The 21024-nt window shown below is 44.7% G+C and overlaps 1 protein-coding gene across 3 annotated transcripts in view; it reads right to left on the minus strand.

The window, feature by feature from the left end:
* Positions 1 to 21024, minus strand: part of pxk (PX domain containing serine/threonine kinase) — a 98650-nt gene that overhangs the window by 43008 nt on the left and 34618 nt on the right. For all 3 annotated transcript variants that reach the window (XM_056275051.1, XM_056275053.1, XM_056275052.1), the window contains exons 9-15: positions 18477 to 18578; positions 13839 to 14000; positions 11920 to 12037; positions 11573 to 11651; positions 8380 to 8428; positions 7255 to 7332; positions 6229 to 6315 (exon numbers count right to left, since the gene is read on the minus strand). In XM_056275051.1, coding sequence (XP_056131026.1) covers positions 6229 to 6315; positions 7255 to 7332; positions 8380 to 8428; positions 11573 to 11651; positions 11920 to 12037; positions 13839 to 14000; positions 18477 to 18578 — 675 coding nt within the window. The remainder of the gene's footprint in view (positions 1 to 6228; positions 6316 to 7254; positions 7333 to 8379; positions 8429 to 11572; positions 11652 to 11919; positions 12038 to 13838; positions 14001 to 18476; positions 18579 to 21024) is intronic.

The following is a 21024-nucleotide window of genomic DNA, read 5'->3' on the forward strand; positions in this document are numbered from 1 at the left end:
ATCTGACCTACATGTCCTTGATTCATCTGACCTACATGTCCTTGATTCACCTGACCTACATGTCTTTGATTCACCTGACCTTCGTCTTTGATTCACCTGACCTACATGTCTTTGATTCATCTGACCTACATGTCTTTGATTCACCTGAGCTACATGTCCTTGATTCATCTGACCTACATGTCTTTGATTCATCTGACCTACATGTCCTTGATTCACCTGACCTACATGTCTTTGATTCACCTGACCTTCGTCTTTGATTCACCTGACCTACATGTCCTTGATTCATCTGACCTACATGTCCTTGATTCACCTGACCTACATGTCTTTGATTCACCTGACCTTCGTCTTTGATTCACCTGACCTACATGTCCTTGATTCATCTGACCTACATGTCCTTGATTCACCTGACCTACATGTCTTTGATTCACCTGACCTACATGTCCTTGATTCATCTGACCTACATGTCCTTGATTCATCTGACCTACATGTCCTTGATTCACCTGACCTACATGTCTTTGATTCACCTGACCTTCGTCTTTGATTCACCTGACCTACATGTCTTTGATTCATCTGACCTACATGTCCTTGATTCACCTGACCTACATGTCTTTGATTCACCTGAGCTACATGTCCTTGATTCATCTGTCCTACATGTCCTTGATTCATCTGACCTACATGTCTCTGATTCACCTGACCTACATGTCCTTGATTAACCTGACCTACATGTCCTTGATTAACCTGACCTACATGTCCTTGATTCACCTGACCTACATATCTTTGATTCACCTGACCTTCGTCTTTGATTCACCTGACCTATATGTCTTTGATTCATCTGACCCACATGTCCTTGATTCACCTGACCTACATGTCTTTGATTCACCTGACCTTCGTCTTTGATTCACCTGACCTATATGTCTTTGATTCACCTGAGCTACATGTCTCTGATTCACCTGACCTACATGTCCTTGATTCATCTGACCTACATGTCCTTGATTCACCTGACCTACATGTCTTTGATTCACCTGACCTACATGTCCTTGATTCATCTGACCTACATGTCCTTGATTCATCTGACCTACATGTCCTTGATTCACCTGACCTACATGTCTTTGATTCACCTGACCTTCGTCTTTGATTCACCTGACCTACATGTCTTTGATTCATCTGACCTACATGTCTTTGATTCACCTGAGCTACATGTCCTTGATTCATCTGACCTACATGTCCTTGATTCACCTGACCTACATGTTTTTGATTCACCTGACCTTTGTCTTTGATTCACCTGACCTACATGTCTTTGATTCACCTGAGCTACATGTCTCTGATTCACCTGACCTACATGTCCTTGATTCATCTGACCTACATGTCCTTGATTAACCTGACCTACATGTCTTTGATTCACCTGACCTACATGTCCTTGATTCATCTGACCTACATGTCCTTGATTCACCTGACCTACATGTCTTTGATTCACCTGACCTTCGTCCTTGATTCACCTGACCTACATGTCCTTGATTCACCTGACCTACATGTCTTTGATTCACCTGACCTTCGTCTTTGATTCACCTGACCTACATGTCTTTGATTCATCTGACCTACATGTCCTTGATTTGACTGACCTACATGTCTCTGATTCACCTGACCTACATGTCCTTGATTAACCTGACCTACATGTCCTTGATTAACCTGACCTACATGTCCTTGATTCACCTGACCTACATATCTTTGATTCACCTGACCTTCGTCTTTGATTCACCTGACCTACATGTCTTTGATTCATCTGACCTACATGTCCTTGATTCACCTGACCTACATGTCTTTGATTCACCTGACCTTCGTCTTTGATTCACCTGACCTACATGTCTTTGATTCACCTGAGCTACATGTCTCTGATTCACCTGACCTACATGTCCTTGATTCATCTGACCTACATGTCCTTGATTCACCTGACCTACATGTCTTTGATTCACCTGACCTACATGTCCTTGATTCATCTGACCTACATGTCCTTGATTCATCTGACCTACATGTCCTTGATTCACCTGACCTACATGTCTTTGATTCACCTGACCTTCGTCTTTGATTCACCTGACCTACATGTCTTTGATTCATCTGACCTACATGTCTTTGATTCACCTGAGCTACATGTCCTTGATTCATCTGACCTACATGTCTTTGATTCATCTGACCTACATGTCCTTGATTCACCTGACCTACATGTCTTTGATTCACCTGACCTTCGTCTTTGATTCACCTGACCTACATGTCCTTGATTCATCTGACCTACATGTCCTTGATTCACCTGACCTACATGTCTTTGATTCACCTGACCTTCGTCTTTGATTCACCTGACCTACATGTCCTTGATTCATCTGACCTACATGTCCTTGATTCATCTGACCTACATGTCCTTGATTCACCTGACCTACATGTCTTTGATTCACCTGACCTTCGTCTTTGATTCACCTGACCTACATGTCCTTGATTCACCTGACCTACATGTCTTTGATTCATCTGACCTACATGTCCTTGATTCATCTGACCTACATGTCCTTGATTCACCTGACCTACATGTCTTTGATTCACCTGACCTTCGTCTTTGATTCACCTGACCTACATGTCCTTGATTGACCTGACCTACATGTCCTTGATTCATCTGACCTACATATCTTTGATTCACCTGACCTACATGTCTTTGATTCACCTGACCTTCGTCTTTGATTCACCTGACCTACATGTCCTTGGTTCACCTGCACTAAATGTCCTTGATTCACCTGACCTACGTGTCTTTGATTTACGTGACCTACATGTCCTTGATTCACCTGACCTACATGTCTTTGATTCATCTGACCTACATGTCTTTGATTCACCTGACCTTCGTCTTTGATTCACCTGACCTATATGTCCGTGGTTCACCTGACCTACACGTCTTTGATTGACCTGACCTACATGTCCTTGATTCATCTGACCTACATATCTTTGATTCACCTGACCTACATGTCCTTGGTTCACCTGACCTACATGTCCTTGGTTCACCTGACCTAAATGTCGTTCATTCACCTTACCTGCATGTCTTTGATTCACCTGACCTACGTGTCTCTGATTCACCTGACCTACATGTCTTTTATTCATCTGACCTACATGTCCTTGATTCACCTGACCTACATGTCTTTGATTCACCTGACCTACATGTCTTTGATTCATCTGACCTACATGTCTTTGATTCACCTGACCTACATGTCCTTGATTCACCTGACCTACAAGTCTCTGATTCACCTGACCTACATGTCTCTGATTCATCTGACCTACATGTCCTTGATTCACCTGACCCACATGTCCTTGATTCACCTGACCTACATGTCTTTGATTCATCTGACCTTCATGTCCTTGATTCACCTGATCTACATGTCTCTGATTCACCTGACCTACATGTCCTTGATTCACCTGACCTACATGTCTCTGATTCACCTGACCTACATGTCTTTGATTCATCTGACCTACATGTCTCTGATTCACCTGACCTACATGTCTCTGAATCACCTGATCTACATGTCTCTGATTCACCTGACCTACATGTCCTTGATTCACCTGACCTACATGTCTCTGATTCACCTGACCTACATGTCTTTGATTCATCTGACCTACATGTCCTTGATTCACCTGACCTACATGTCTTTGGACTGTGGGAGGAAACCCACGCAGACACGGGGAGAACATGCAAATTACACACAGAGGACGACCCGGGATGACCCCCAAGGTTGGACTACCCCGGGGCTCGAACCCCGGACCTTCTTTTTGTGAGGCGACTGTGCTAACCACTGCCCCACTGTGCCGGTATTAATGCTATTAATTAAACTTTTTAAAAAAAGCATTACCTTTGCGCACTGCCTGTTGACACCAGTGTCCTATCGGATTTGAACCTAGTTTTTTGACGCTTGCTTGTGTTGTTGTCTCCTGACTAGATCCTTGCTTGTGTTGTGTTAACCCTCAGATGTAACTCGCTTTGGATAAAGGCATCTGCTAAATGTAATTGTAAATTGTAAATAGGTAGACCACTGCTTTGCCCACAGACACAACAACTAATTTGATTTTGGCTTTAATTAGTTTTTTTGCTGCCCTGTGTCTTACTGAAACCTGGCTTAGTGAGCACATCATGGACAGCACACTTCATCTGCCGCAGTTCCAGCTCGTCCGGGCAGACCGCGATATGGAGCTGTCAGGAAAAAAACAGGGTGGTGGCATATGCTTCTACATAACTGAAGGTTGGTGTACGGATGTCACAGTGCTGAAGAAATCATGCAGCCCACACTTAGAGACCTTCTTCTCTGACTAAACCATTCTATTCACTGTGGGAATGGTCGTCATTCATTCTGGTTGGTGTCTATGTCCACCCCAGACCTGTGTTAAAGAGGTGTTAAAATACCTGCTGATCACATTACAAACACGGAGCACGAATATCCAGACTCCCTACTCAGATTCTAACAGAGCAAACCTCAGCCACCAACTGCCAAAACACAGACAGCATGTTAAATGTCCCATCAGGGACAAAAACACTCTGGATCATTGATACACAATATTTAAAGACGCCTATCACTCTGTCCCACATGCAGCCCTGGACCTCTCCGATCAATGTCTGATTCATCTCATCCCTTCAGGCAGAAACTAAAAGCTGCAAAGCCTGAGTCAAAACTGGAGCTCCAGGCCTGACTTGACTGCACTGACTGGAGTGTGTTTGAGGCTACATCTAGAGACCTGGATGAACGTACTGACACTGCGACATCTTACATCAGCTTTTGTGAGGACGTGTGCCCTTCCAAACTTCCTGTACCTTCAACAACAACAAGCCCTGGTTCACACCAAAACCATCTGTACCTTTAACAACAACAAGCCCTGGTTCACACCAAAACCTTCTGTACCTTTTACAACAACAAGCCCTGGTTCACACCAAAACCTTCTGTACCTTTTACAACAACAAGCCCTGGTTCTCCGCTAAACTCGGTCAGCTTTGTCAGGCCAAAGAGGAAGCCTACAGGAGTGGAGATACACCTTGTTGTTCTGGACTGCATCTGCTTTTAGTCTGCTGTTGTCCTTTGATTTTCTCAACAACTGTTCCTCCACGCACAATAGCCACCAGACCGCTGGATCCCAGGGTCCCCTATTATCACACAGAAGCTGTTACTTCTGATACATGTCTTCAGGTGAATCATATGACAATAAACTGTACGTGTTCTTAAAGGTGACAATGATTTATGTTCTATTTCTGTAACATTCAATGCCTACAATGTTTTTCATCTACCAAATGTCCAGACCTTTAGTTCTGTATTGCCCCCTCAAACAAGTCTTTAAGTACACTGAGGGCCAGCGCAGAGCGCACCGCCTGTTACACTGCGACGGCACAGCAATTAAAGAAACAGTACACCTATTTTTTTGTATCAGTTGTGTCGCGGATCTGGACGGTTTCGTGCTTGTTTTCTTCCCAACCATCTGGTGATCCCCGGAAATTATCTCGCGACCCCCTTGAGGATCCTGACTCCCAGGCGGAGAACCAATGAGATAAATACTTTATCGTCTCCTTGCGGAAAATTTTCTTGGACTCTGCTGCTGCATTTAAGGGCCCAGACACACCAAACCAACTAGTGGTGACGAAGGCCGACTGTTTCATCGTCTCACGTCGCCTGCCATCTGGGCCAAAAAGTAGCACTTGAACACACCGCAAAGACTACAGCCGACAGCCAACTAGCATGTTTGTCCTGCACTGATTCACTAAGCTGAATACCCAATCAGAGTGATCTCTCTCACTGACGGGCTCTGCCCATTCAACATGCTGAATTGGCTGAAAAACTGCCGACAGGGGTCCGACTAGTGCTGACGGTGAGGGACACACCACAAAAACTAGGGTCACAGATGCTCACCGATGGCCCGATATTGGCCAATGGCTGACCGTCGGCCTGGTGTGTCAGGGCCCTTAATTTGTACACCACAAAGTACACAGGCACACAACACAATCATCCACATTCTATACATCCATACTCTCAAAGTGCCATATTACAAACAACATATTTCAAAGCTTGTCCCAAACATTTTAAGACATATTAAACACTAAAAACATGTTACCACAGCATTCCCCGACCAAACTTGACTATGACCAAACATGACTACGACCAAATATGGTAGAGTGTGTGTGTGTGTTCATACGTATGTAATGTGAATGTATTGTGTGTCTCCTACCTTCCTGGCCAGAATCCTTCTCCTCTTCTTCTGGTCCTCAGAGCCATGGTGAGACTGGGCTCTGGTGAGACGTCTGTGTTGGTGGAACTTCATCATCATCATCAGGTTTCAAACAAAATAAACGATAAATGTTAAAAAGATTCATTGTCATGGGGCGTCTCCATTATCAAATGGTTACAGCACATAACACATGGCCACATGGTCACAACCGTCACCGGTTCAATTCCAGCCAATGATCTTTGTTGCATGTCGTACCCCTCTCTCTGTCTCTCTCCCATTTCCTGTCTGCCTCTTCACTGTTGCTATCCAATAAAAGGTAAAAAAATGCCAATATATGGGTGTCCGGGTAGCGTAGCGGTCTATTTTGTTGCCTACCAACACAGATGGGGATCGCCGGTTCGAACCCCCGTGTTACCTCCGGCTTGGTCGGGCATCCCTAGACATAATTGGCCGTGTCTGCGGTTGGGAAGCCAGATGTGGGTATGTGTCCTGGTCGCTGCACTAGCGCCTCCTCTGGTTGGTCGGGGCGCCTGTTCAGGGGGGAGGGGGAACTGGGGGGGAATAGTGTGATCCTTCCATGCGCTACGTCCCCCTGGTGAAACTCCTCACTGTCAGGTGAAAAGAAGCGGTTGATGACTCCACATGTATCAGAGGAGGCATGTGGAAGTCTGCAGCCCTCCCCAGATTCCCAAGGGGGTGGAGCAGCGACGAGGATGGCTTGAAAGAGTGGGGTAATTGCAGCCCTCCCCGGATCGGCAGAGGGGGTGCAGCAGAGACCGGGACAGCTCGGAAGAGTGGGGTATTTGGCCAAATACCACTGGGGAGAAAAAGGCAGGGAAATCCCCCCCCCCCCAAAAAAAGCCTATATTATGTGTGTGAGGGCAGGACTCTAGCATGTAAGCTTATTATGAAATAATACGTAAGACGTGTCTTCACCCTTCTACCAACACTCAAGTGCTTCTCAGCAGTGCACATACAGCCTAGCCTCTCTTCCATCTGCATGTAGACACAAAGACTCAAACATACCACTCTCTGCTCCTCCTGCAGCCTCCTCTCCAGGCTCTCCTTGGCGGTCCTCAGCGCCTCCTTCAGTTTGGTGGGGATCTGCCCGGGTGGAGGGGGGTGGGGGTAGGTAAACACACAGATAGGAGGTTTACTTCAGTTGAATGACCTCTGGGTGTCTGACAGAATCATTGGCTTCTCAATGGACTTATCACATTCTGAATAATATTATATCCAGAGTCACACAGCCAGAGCCAGACAGCAGATCAGCTGCTACTTCTCACCATCTTTTTGCTCATATTCTCTGAAATGCTGCCCCCAAAAAGAATAACTAATGTGGGACACTTTAGTATGCAATATCCGTTAATATTCCATCTGTTTCAATAATCATAAAGACTTAAGTCAAAGTCATGGATGATTTGAAATTGCAGTGCTAAGATGCTCTTCCGTTTTTGTTGAGAGTCAGCACCACCGCTTGCCTGGGTAGTTTGAACTACTTGTGTGCAATATGGGAAATTATTTCACAAGCGTGCCAATGCACTTGACATGGACTCTGCTTTCTCACTGGCTTCTGCTCCAACCTCCCGCTCAGGAAGTTGACAAGAAGTCAACTTTTGCAGCAAGAAGATAGCGGCGTACATCCGGCTTTTGTGCCACCGCAGCCAGTCTGCGCTCCTCAGAACCCTCCACTGTTTCACATAGACAGTGTATTGCATCTCCACACTTGCCGCTATTGAGCGCTGGTTGTGTGAATTGGACATTATACCTGTGTTGCAACGCTTAATACTTGGGGTATTACCACCTTTATCCACTAGAGGGGGTTTGACCCTCTACTGCATAGTGCCAACACCATGCTTCATAATGACTCATTAGAAATTTCTGTTGGAGTGAACCTTTAACACGTGATTAGATATTGACACCAAGTGAAGCAAAAGCATGGTTTTAAGTTCGTAATAACAGGAAACTGGTATTGTGCTTGTTGAATTCACCCTGCCAGTGTTGCTCTGTTGCGGTGTGGCTATGGGTAAATAGCCCATCGTGACTAACCAACCGGTCATGTAGCCTGTGAAGACCGCTGGGAGGAGTTAGTTTTGGGATAAAAGAGGTACTTTAGGTTGCTGTCGGGGAAGGACCAGTTGCTCCTCTCACCTTAAACTGGAGCTTGTCAGCGTGCTCTAGCTGGACATCACTGAAGAGTCTGCAAAAAAAAGTCATACAGTCAACAAAGACATGCCGCCTTTTGAATGCAGCACTGCTGTTATTCAGTCTAAGAGCCAGAAAAAGTGAATGACATGATAGCCAATATACTTTCAGAAATTAGACACTGCAGTGTTAAATTTCTGTTTAGTTTGACACTAGGGACTTATCATTCAGCAGGTTGCAGGTGATTAGAGAGCCTGCTAGGTTTAAACCTAGTGCAGATGTGGAGTCAACTAGTTTAGTTAATGTGTCTGCTTAGGGAATTTCTCGTAGTGTGGATTATCAGACTGACAGCTTGGTCTATAACATTGAGACAGTCTCCTCTCCCTGCTGTATTGCTCCCAAGCTCTCCTCTCCTAAATGTGTGAATCACAATAGTCTAATAATTATTCCTGCCACTGGTAGTGGTGAAATGTTCAATGAAGCACCGAATAACCTACAGAACCAAATATCTAATGTTACCAAAACTGTGACCACACATTGTTCAAAGCGTAGGTCTTCAAAATTGTCAACTAATAATACGATGTGTCGAATTCCAATTCATATTTCACCTACTGGTAGCTCTGAAGTTCTGCCTACTACTGATCACTTCCACAAGATGCTTAAATTTGGTTTCATAAATATCAGATCGTCTACCAAAGCCTTACTAATAAATGATCTGATTCTCGAACATAGTTTTGATATGATCGGGTTATGTGAAACATGGCTGAAACCAAATATTTGTATAGGAGCAGTGGGCAGCTGCAGCACCCGGGGACCAACTCCACTTCTACTTTCTATCACCTTTTCATCCCACATTGCCTTAAATCAATGGAAATATACTTTATACTTTAATTCTCCTACTCCCCACCTGTAAATGATGAGACACACTCACACTAAATGTACTCAACATGACATGTGCTCTTCACTATGATATGTTTACTATGTAGCAAACGTACAACTACTTCATATAGTACTACTAGGATTACTATGTAGCAGGTGTACTAATACTACTTCGTATAGTACTACTATGGTATGATTACTATTTAGCGGTCTATGATGCCAGTTGGTAGCAATCAAATATATCTGCTATATGTATGCTGTCTCTCTTTCTGGTAGGTTTGCATAGAAGTGTCTGCTGAATGAGTCAATGTAAATATATAAACTAGAGGATGAGAGAGACAGAAAGAGCAAGAGAGAGAGAGAGAGAGAGAGAGAGAGAGAGAGAGAGAGAGAGAGAGAGAGAGAGAGAGAGAGAGAATAATAATACCAATAACTACTGAGGCATCTGTGTGGGCAGTAACCTGGGGGAGGTTTTCTGCTGTATTCTTAATGCCCGAATACAGGCCTTCCTTACCGAACACAGTGTCTTGAGCAAGAGTCAGATGGCTTTCTACCAAATCACTGCACTACAGATCACCTCTACACCCTACACACCCTAATTAATCAACATGTTCACCAAAAAATAAATAAATAAATAAAGGAAAAATATTTGCATGCTTCATTGATTTTAAGAAAGCATTTGATTCTATCTCGCACGATGGCTTATACTGTAAAATCATCCAAAGTGGTGTAGGGGGTAAAGTGTTTGACATAGTCAAATCAAAATTTTTGGAAAATAAGCGCGGAGTAAAACTTGGCAACAAAAGAACAGAATGCTTCACTCAAGGGCGAGGGGTGAGACAGGGCTGCAGTTTGAGTCCAACCCTGTTCAATATCTACATCAAAGTTAGTGGTGTTACTGAAACAATCTGCAGCTCCTGGCCTCACCCTAAACAACACAGAAGTTAAATTCTTGCTCTATGCAGATGACCTGGTGCTGCTGTCACCCACAGAACAGGGTCTACAACAGCATCTGGATCTGCTAGAGAAATACTGTCAGAACTGGACCCTGACAGTAAATTTAAAAAAGACAAAAATGATGATCTTCCAGAAGAAGCCCAGGTGTCAGGAAAGTAGACACCTATTTACTCGAGGTCTTCTTCGGCAGTCCATTGAAAACGATGATGACTGTGATGCAATTTAAGTTCGGCAAGCACCCCTGTGGGCCATTAGGCCCGCATTAGAGCTACAAGATCGTCCACATTTGTCACAGATGAATGTTGAAACAATAAATATCCATTTCCATAAATAATAAATATCCAAAACAGATCACTTAAATTCTGGATGCACCTTAAATCAAGTCCCCACGACACACTGCAATCAATTTAAAGCATTCCAAATCCAAGAGCTAAGAAAGAGTCCCCTCAGTCAGCTGGTTGTGAAATTAACTGACCCCGTAACCACTAACACAGATGAGTTTCAGACTATCACTGCTAACCAACCACAGACTAGAGGAAACCACATCATCACACAATGCAACAACTCATATGTGGAACATTGGGACATAGAAACCAAACGACAACACAAATGAAAATGTTATGGGGCCCTGAGAAGAGAAGACAAACTGGCTGACTGTCTGTCCACTGTCAGAGACAGTCAGCACAGACACATCCTTACCCAGTACAGGCTCACTGACCACAGTCTAGCCAGGGAAAAGGGCAGACACACAACATCTTGGCTACCAAAAGAGCAGAGAATATGTGTACGGCAGGTGAGGTGGAGACAGAGATGCACTTCCTGCTAAATTGTGAGAAATCCCAGAACATAAGAGAAAAACACCAGGAGAAATTTGAAAACCAGATTCCAAATGTTCTACTGCTGGATGAGAAAGAACAATGGCCACTTATTTTAGGGGAGGATCAAAGGTCACACCTTGCGGCACGGTATGTGTCAGAATGCCATAGCCTAACAGTCAGTGAGTGACCAAAACATTGTCAATTACTGTCAGTTGCTGTTCAAGTGCTGTTCTATGTTTCTGCCAGATCTATGTAATCCTTTTTCCATTTAAGTTATTTTATTTATTTTTTTTGTTTAATACTATTAACCTATTTCACTGTCACCTGCTTTGGCAACATTGTAATGAATGCAGTCATGCCAATAAAGCATCACTGAATTGAAGTGAATTAAATTGAGCGAGACAGAGCGAGAATGAGTAAGAGACAGACAGAGAGAGAGACAGACAGACGGAGAGAGACAGAGACAGAGACAGACAGACAGACAGACAGACAGACAGACAGACAGACAGACAGACAGAGAGACAAGAGAGAAAAAAGTGGCTCACGGTGTCTGGATGAGTTGGGATACTGTTGGCATTCCAGTTTTACACGCTTCAGTTGACAGAATGGACTGTAGCACTGATACTGACACACACAAACACAGAGAGAGAGAGAGAGAGAGAGAGAGAGAGAGAGACGGTAAGTTTTTCAGTTAAGCTGTGGGCACAGTTTACTTTCATGACAGCTGGCTTGTGGTGGAGAATGGCATTACAGTTCCTAAAACATCATCTTCTCTAATATCTCAAGAACCATAGTGGCACAAATAATGACACTTGCATCACAAACAAATGCTCTGATCACATGGCGCACCAGCTTCACAAATGTGTGTGCGTGTGTGTGTGTGTTTACCTACCTACAGAAGGGTAGGGTACATCAGTGTAGTGGTCTACAGGGACTGTGTCTGGAGCTCGTGCGTAGACCATCTCGTAGAGTAAATGACCAAAGGAGTAAACATCAATGCTCTCCATGGTCTGGAACAGAAACACCACACATTCACACGGCGTGTTAGCCCCACGCTAACATTTAACACAGCCTGTCTGCCTGCCCAAGTTTACATCAGGAAAGCTCTTCAGAGTAATACAGGCTTGAGTCAACTCTGTCATGAAGGCTTGCAGTGGGTGGTTTCTACACAACACCAAAACCAAAGGACGTGTGTCTAATTCCACTTAGATCCTGCAACAAGCAACAACAGACCAGAACAGGCAGGATAAGCTAGCTGAGACAGAAAGGTAGTAGACAGACAGTCCTCCAATAGAAATCAGGTTCTGTGATGGCTGTACAGTTTACTGAGACAAATAACAACAGAACCAGTAGCTCAGGAGGTGGAGCGAGTCGTCTGGTAACTGGAGGGCTGCCAGTTTGTTCCTCAGCTCCACCTGGTAAAAATGTGGAGGTGTCCCTGAACAAGACATCCAACCCCTAACTGCTCCCAATGAGCTGCTTGTTACCTTGCATGGCTGACACCTCCATCTGTGTATGAGTGTGTGTCGGTGTTAATTAACTATAAAGCACCTGAAGTGGCTGTTGCCACTAGAAAAGCGCTGTATAAAAATATAGTCCATTTAATCTGACTCATTTACCTTGTCAAGTCAAATCCAGCCAGGGCTCAAACAGGGATGCATCATCGCACCCACCCTGTTTGCCATCTTTATTGCAGCCATACTCCACCTCATTGGTGAAGAGCTGCCACGGAGGATCTCAATCCTGTACAGAACTGATGGCAGGCTCTTCAACCTTAATACAAAGTCTGCAACGCCACCATCACGGAGCTTCAGTATGCAGACAACAACGCCATCGCAGCACACGCCGCAGACCTCCAGGACACTCTGAATGCCTTTGCCAAGGCATACAGAGCCCTGGGTCTAGCATTAAACATCAAGAAGACCCGGGTCCTATATCAACCTCCACCCAACCAGCCATCAACCCAGCCCACCATAAAAGTGGACAATGAAATGAACTCTGGTGCCGCAGAGAAAAAGTGACAGCACCGCGAGAGAGAGCGAAACAGGCTCAACCACCACCACTTTCCCCTGTCCACACTGCACCAAAGTATGTGGATCACGGATCGGCCCCTACAGCCATCTGAAGACCCACAAGCAAACAACCCAACCCAGAGGACAGTCAGTGACCACCGATGATGATGATGACACACTGAACATCTTCTGAAGAAGCTGAAACTTAGGATGGGTTTTTTATTTTAGAGCCAAGGCTTGTTTTAACATGTTAGCACAAAACAAACAAAACAAAACAAAACTTGTGCAGGCTACCTTTTCAAGTGTTTTGGACTACACTGATGTTATCTACATGCATGCTGCCTCTTGTATACTCCATCTTTCAGATTCTGCGTACCGCAGCTCTCTACAATTTAGAACTAACCCTGGTCCCCGTACACGTCACTGTTCACTTTATGATTTGGTCGACTGGCCATCACTAAATCTACATAGACACCTTCATTTGCATATTTTTGTGTACAGGGCCATGTTAGGTAAACCCCACTTGGAAGAGATTTCAATCTCAAGGGACTTCCTGCTTAAAGGTTAAATAAATGAATAACAAAAACTGTATTAGTAATGTTCAAATACTAATCTTTCTGAACTGGGTGGTGTACACACATTAATCTTTCTGAACTGAGTGGTGTACACACATTAATCTTTCTGAACTGGGTGGTGTACACACATTAATCTTTCTGAACTGGGTGATGTACATACATTAATCTTTCTGAACTGGGTGGTGTACATACATTAATCTTTCTGAACTGGGTGGTGTACATACATTAATCTTTCTGAACTGGGTGATGTAGTTTTTGTAGAAGCTGGGGAGTCCTAGCAGGCTGTTCTCCATGTCCAGAAGTCTGCACATGTTCTCCTCTAGGACCACATTGGAGGCATGGAGGTGACCAAAGGCAAAACCTCTATCATGGAGGAACCTCAGCACCTGGACACACACACACACAGACACAGACACAGACACACACACACACACACAAACACACGCCATACTTTTTATTCAGATCAGACAACTTTATTTATCCCAGAAGGGGAGTTCAGTTCCACAATCTACCCACACCATACACACACTCACAATCTACCCACACCATACACAACTCACAGACAAGCGGCAATCAGCAGTATGTCAGAGACAACAGACAGATCAGTACATGGGCAAGAGTGCATGCAGACTCACACAAGGACCAGGCGAAGGACAAAAATTCACATACGTTAAAAGAATAGAATAAATAAATGGAGCATCCCAAGATGCATTGCATGTTACATTCCAACACAACATTCAGTGAATGTACAGACCCACAAGCCATGTGAAACACACACAAGGTATAAACCAACTATTGTGGTGTAAAACAAAATAAAGCATTCATTTAAAATGGCTACTCAGCATTTAACAGCCTGACAGCAGAAGGAATGAAGGATTTACAATAGCGATTTATTTTCCTAGGGGGCGCTTTATAGCGCCGGCCTGAGGACAATACAGTGATTTGACTGGACAGGACGTGGTCAGATTGGTAATAATTCCTTTTCTTTCTGGGTCACACGTTTCTCCCAGAGGGAGCACAAGTCTCCCTGCTGGACTCCGGTTATCTTGGAGCAGACCTGAACCATACTGTTTAGACTGTTCCTGTCCTTCACAGTCCACCCGTTAAACCAACAAATAAAGGAAAACGTTAAAAGTCTTTCAATACATGACTGGTAGAACATACACGAGATGGTGTTACACACATTAAAGGAGCTCAGCTTCCACAGGAAGTGAATTTTTTGTTGTCCACGTTTCACAATCAAATCTGTGTTCACATCCAACTTGAGTTGGGAGTTGAACACGGTTCCCAAGTACTTCTAGTATAGTATAGTACTTATAAGTGTCAAGAATTAGAACATCCTCACCATGTATAGTGCTACTTTTGGATTTATCACTGTTCCTCCTAAAATCAATGATCAGTTCCTTAGTTTTTGACATGTTAAGGTCAAGGAAGTTATCATCGCACCAGTGAACAAAGGCAGGTAGGGCACAACCGTGATCTGACTCCGAACCCTACAGAAGAGACAAAAGTGCGGTATGGTCAGAGAATTTCCCCAGGTAGCTACCCTCTTTAGAAGACCTGCAGCTGCCTGTATACAAAATAAAAAGCAGGGGGGGAAAGTAAGCAACCCTGCGGTAAGCCCCTGTTTGAGACCACGACATTGGACATAACTCCATTAACTAAAACCTGCTGGGTTCTGTCTGTTAAAAAGTTTAAAAGCAACATTAAAAGCTGATCAGGTAAATTAAATCAAGAAGCAAGCCACTCGATCAAAATGTGAGGTTGCATCTTGTTAGAAGCCGAAGAGAAGTCAGCAAATAAAAGTCTCACATGAGAACTGGGTTTCTCCAGGTGCTTCTATACTTTGTTGGGGATAAAGCGTTTTGTATCCTCCACACCCTTGCCAACTTGAACAACCTCATCTTTTAAAATTCTCAGGTTTTTATTCCAATGATGTACGTAAGTGCAACAGGTCTCAACTCACCAAGTTCCCTGGAATTTTTTGGTTTCGGAATAGGGATTAAAGTGGAAGTTTTCCAGATTGATGGTAACTGGCAACAGTCGGCACACATCTGAAAGAATTTAGTAAAGACCGCCCTGAGCTGGTCAGCAAAGTAGCGCCTAGTGCACCCACAGATGACATCGGGGCCAGCAGCCTTCCTTATGTTCATTTGCTTAAATAAGGCTGCGACACGTTCTTGAGATATCACCATTATTCTGAGGTACAAGGGACTCCCTCAACCTGGAAACACTATGAGTAAAATCAGACCTTTCAAAGCAGGAGAAAACGGAATTACAAGTATTTGACAGATCAGCATCCTCCACTCCATTAACACTGATAAGTTGCTTGGTCTCACTTGCATATTTGTTAATGGAGGCCATTGATCTGATCCCTTGCCAGGCTGCTTTAAGGTCACCACTGCTACATTGCATTTCTATTTTTTTCCTATGCCTCATTTTGGCCTCAGCTATTTCATTCCTCACTTTTCTGGACACAGCCTTTTCTTGAGAGGATCGCCGATGTAAAAGATCCTTTTCTTTTTATTAATAATCGATTTGAGCTCTTTAGTTATCCAAGGTTTGTTATCTGGGTAAGTAACAACATTTTTAGTTGGGATAACTGAGTCAACACAGAATGTGATGTAAGACGAGTGTTACAGCCACCAGACCGAGGGATGTAACAACGAGCTGGTGTCAGAAAGTTCATCAACATCATCACAAGCATCATAAAAACATTGCCAGGCAGTGCAATCAAAACATGGCTTAAGAGAGGAGACACTGTCCTCTGACCAGGTTTCTACTTGTTTCTCCCCACACTCTAGGCGCCTGAAGGAGGGTTTGTACATGGGCATAATATACATACTGTTGTGGTGCGACACAGCAAAGGAAGGCATGGGCAAGGACTTGTAAGCACCGCACATTGAACCATAACACAGGTAGTGTTCTTTTGTGTGGTGGCACAAGTCACATCCTGTTCGTATATCCTCAGAGTCTTGTTTAAAATACAGTGGTTAAAATCTCCAAGGATAAACTTGGGGGCATCTGGGCAGATTGAATCGAGCCTGTGTGTTACATTGGCAATCAGTTGTGCAGTGGGGGATGCATTAGCTCGCAGATCAATGTACACTATCGTGAAGAACAGCTGTTGAAATTCACGAGGCAAGCAGTAAGGACGGAGTGAGACTGACAACAGTTCAATGTCAGAAGTACATATCTAGGGCAGCACGGTGGCGCAGTGGTTAGCGCAGTCACCTCACAGCAAGAAAGTCCTGGGTTCGAGCCCTGGGGTAGTCCAACCTTGGGGATCGTCCTCTGTGTGGAGTTTGCATGTTCTCCCCGTGTCTGTGTGGGTTTCCTCCGGGGGCTCTGGTTTCCTCCCACAGACATGTAGGTCAGGTGAATCAGCTGTACTACATTGTCCCTAGGTATGAATGTGTGTGTGTGTGTGTGTGTGTTGGCCCTGTGATGGCCTGGTGGCCTGTCCAGGGTGTCTCCCCGCCTGCCACCCAATGACTGCTGGGATAGACTCCAGCATCCCCGCGACCCTGAGAGCAGGATAAGCGGTTCGGATAATGGATGGATGGAGTACATATAGATAAGCAGTACATGTCAGGTGTCCACTGACATGTACTGCTTATCTGATGATGTTCTGAGCCGCTCTCTTAGATCCTCTGGTGCTGGCCTGCTCAATGTCCCTAGAATGAACTACAAAAAGTATGGCGAAGCAGCATTTTGTTTTCATGCATCGACAGCTTGGAACAGACTCCCCCAACAAATAAGAGAAGCAGCGTCCATAGATAGTTTTAAGAATCAGCTCAAGATCCATTTTTATGCTCTTGCTTTTAACTAATTCCACTTTATATTTCTTTTACTCTTATTTTTTATCTTGTACTGTGGTTTTATTTCTTGCCTTGTTTTATGTTTTTTGCCTAGGTCTGTGTTTTATTACTTTTAATTTATTTTATCTGTAATGTTGTTGAGTTTTATGGTTTCCCTTATTTTTAATGTAAAGCATTTTGAGCTGCATTTTATGTATGAAAGGTGCTATACAAATAAAGTTTATTATTATTATTATATCTTCGCCTGAACCACAACGGTGCTACAGTACCTCTGGTTAATGAAAAAACACCACTCCCCCTCCTTGACTCTTCCCGGTAATCTCTGGTGACCAGTCCAGTTGAAATGGGCTACCAAACCCACTTATCGTCAGGTGCTCGTCCCAGTCCACTTCGCTGAGCCATGTGTCAGTAAAGGCAAGAAGGCAGGTTTCTTTTATTTCACATGTGTATTTGGCCCACGCCTCCAGCTCCTCTGCCTGATGCCTGCTAGACTGCACACTGGAGAGCAGGACTGTTAGCAATGGAGGAAGCCTGCAGTGACGGACTTTTAGTTTCTGGTGTACCCCTCCCCTTCTTCCTGTTTCCCATGAGAAGTCCGACGAGAAGGCTTTTTATCCGGACTGTAGGGTATGTACAGCTCCATCGGTATACTCGCTGGCACACCACTTCTCCTCAAGGTCTATAAAGAAAGGAGGAGCTCGCGGCTGAAAGTGACTCGACTCTCGGACCCAACTCGACTCTCGGACCCACCATGATTTCCTTCCACGCCATGACAGAAGAAGGCCAGCGATAGCGTTATCACGCATAAAAGTGCAAAAAAACTGTGTAAACAACCTCATAGCCCACATACTGATCTCCGACATAAACTTCACACACGACACGTTAAAGAACAAATTAAAAACACTTAAAAAACGAATAACCGGCTAGGTAGACTGCTTCGGGTCGCACACCGAGAAGTGCCCCACAGCTCCTGACTTGTGGTCTGACTGCATCACCACATGTGCATACATGTGTTATACACGTGTGTGAGTGTGTGTGTACCTCTAGTATCTGTCTCCCATACTGTTTGATGTGATGGAGCTCAAGACCCTGGATCTTCCTCGCCTTACTGTATTTCTTCAGGAAGGAATCTTTTGCTTTCACCTGAGAAACAGACAGAGAGAAAAGAGAAAGAGAGACAGAGGGACAGAAACAAAGAAAGAAGGTTCATAGAAAGCCCCAGTGAGGTTTTGTTGAACCAAAACCTCACTGGGGCTCCGCTGGGATTCCCCAACACAGAGAGACTACAATGGTGACTGAGGGTTTAACAGCCAGTTCACTGATAACGAACAGGAATATCCAAAATAGAATTAAAGTTCAAAACAATAAGAGACAATCTGCAAAATGTGGTTGTGGGAGAAAACTTCATCTCCTCCATTCATGTCTTTGTTTCATCCAGACGTGATGACTGTAATGTTGTGTTTTCAGGTCTGCCACATACTAGTACTTAAAGTCTTCAGATGGTTCAGAATGCTGCTGCTGCTAGAATCCTAACTGAAACTAGAAAATTTGACCATATTACACCAATTCTTGCCTCCCTTCATTGGCTTCCTGTCCATGTTAGATCAGAATACAAGGTGCTTCTGCTGACTTATAAAATCCTAAATGGACTTGCTCCATCCTACCTGTCTGATCTCCTTAAACCTTACATGCCATCTCGAGCACTTCGTTCTCAAAATACAGGGCTCCTGTGTGTACCCAAAGTTAAAAAGAAGTCAGCTGGTGGCAGGGCCTTTTCCTATCAGGCTCCATTCTTGTGGAATAACCTGCCTGCTGCCATCAGACAATCAGAGTCTGTTGAGTCTTTAAATCCAAACTTAAAACTCATCTTTTGGCCTTAGCTTACAATTAGTTGCCTTTAAGTTGAATGTTTCACAACCTGTACTGCGTGGTGGGTTGGTTTCTGTCTCAATGAATTTACCAACCACTGTTCTGCTGACACAGCATGGTGGTGCAGTGGTTAGTTTGGTCACCTCCCAGCAAGAAGGTCCTGGGTTCGAGCCCCGGGGTAGTCAAACCTTGGGGGTCATCCCGGGTTGTCCTCTGTGTGGAGTTTGCATGTTCTCCCCATGTCTGCGTGGGTTTTCTTCCACAGTCCAAAGACAAGTAGGTCAGGTGAATTGGCCATACTAAAAAATTGTCCCTAGGCATGAATTTGTGTGTGTTGGCCCTGTGATGGCCTGGCAGTGTGTCCAGGGTGTCTCTCTGCCTGCCGCCCAATGACTGCTGGGATAGGCTTCAGCATCCCCGTGACCCTGAAAGCAGGATAAGCGGTTCCGACAATGGATGGATGGATGTTCTACCGACAAGATTATAGAGTACAGATTATAGCGTACAGATTATAGAGTATGGATTATAGAGTACAGAGTATAGATTATAGAGTACAGATAATAATAATAATAAATCAATCTTATATAGCGCTTTTCTAATAATCAAAGTCGCTTTACAATAAACGAGGTGAAACAAGACGACAGATAAACATAACACAGACGTACAGGGGTGGATGGGAAGAGGGGCTACGAGAGGGAGAAGCATCAGCCACACACGATGCCAGCAGTACTCTCCCACTTGGACACATACAAAAGGGAGAGAAAAACAAACATCATAAATCACAGATGAAGTCTGAAGAGGTGAGTCCCGACCAATGATCTGAATGTGGGCAGCCTGCAGCAGTGTCCAATGCGCTTGGGGAGGGAGTCGAGGGAGGGGGCAGGTCGAGCGCACAGTCCCCAGCCTGCCCCAGACCAGATGTGGATGAGCGGAGGGGTGGGGGGGTGGGCACGAGAAGGCAATGGAGAAAAGGTGTGTCTTGAGACGGGATTGGAAGAGTGGGAGGGATACTGAGTCTATAATGATTTGGGGAAGTGAGTTCCAGATCCTGGGAGCTGCTCTGGAGAAGGCTCGGTCACCAAAGCCGCGGAGGTTGGACCTGGGGGTAGAGAGAAGGGAGGCTGAGGTGGATCTGAGGGACCAAGAGGGTTGGTAGGGGGAGAGGAGATCGGTGAGGTATGGGGGAGCCAGTTTGTGAAGGGCTTTATAAGTAAGAACCAGGATTTTGTAATTGATCCGGTGGGAGATGGGTAGCCAGTGGAGGTCTTTTAGGACTGGGGTGATGTGGTGCCAGGATTTGGTGAAAGTTAAAAGTCGGGCAGATGCGTTCTGGACCAATTGGAGTCTCTTGATAGAGCTAGCACTGATGCCATAGAGGAGTGAGTTGCAGTAATCAAGGCAGGAGGAGATGAAGACATGGATCAGTATCTCAGCAGCAGGGCGTGTGAGAGAGGATCTTATTTTTGCAATGTTGCGAAGGTGGTAGAAGGAGGATTTGACCATTTGGTGGGTATGTGGCTCAAGGGAGAGGGTGGCATCAAGGATCACACCAAGGTTGCGTGCCTGGGGGGAAGGGGAGACAGTAGTGCCATCGATGGTGAGTGCGAGGTTGTTGATTTGGTTGAGAGTGGACTTGGAGCCAATGAAGAGGAGTTCAGTTTTGTCACTGTTGAGTTTGAGGAGGTTTTGCTGCATCCAGACTTTAATCTCAGACAGACAG

Source organism: Lampris incognitus, chromosome 2 (genome assembly GCF_029633865.1).
Source record: "Lampris incognitus isolate fLamInc1 chromosome 2, fLamInc1.hap2, whole genome shotgun sequence".
NCBI lineage: Eukaryota > Metazoa > Chordata > Actinopteri > Lampriformes > Lampridae > Lampris > Lampris incognitus.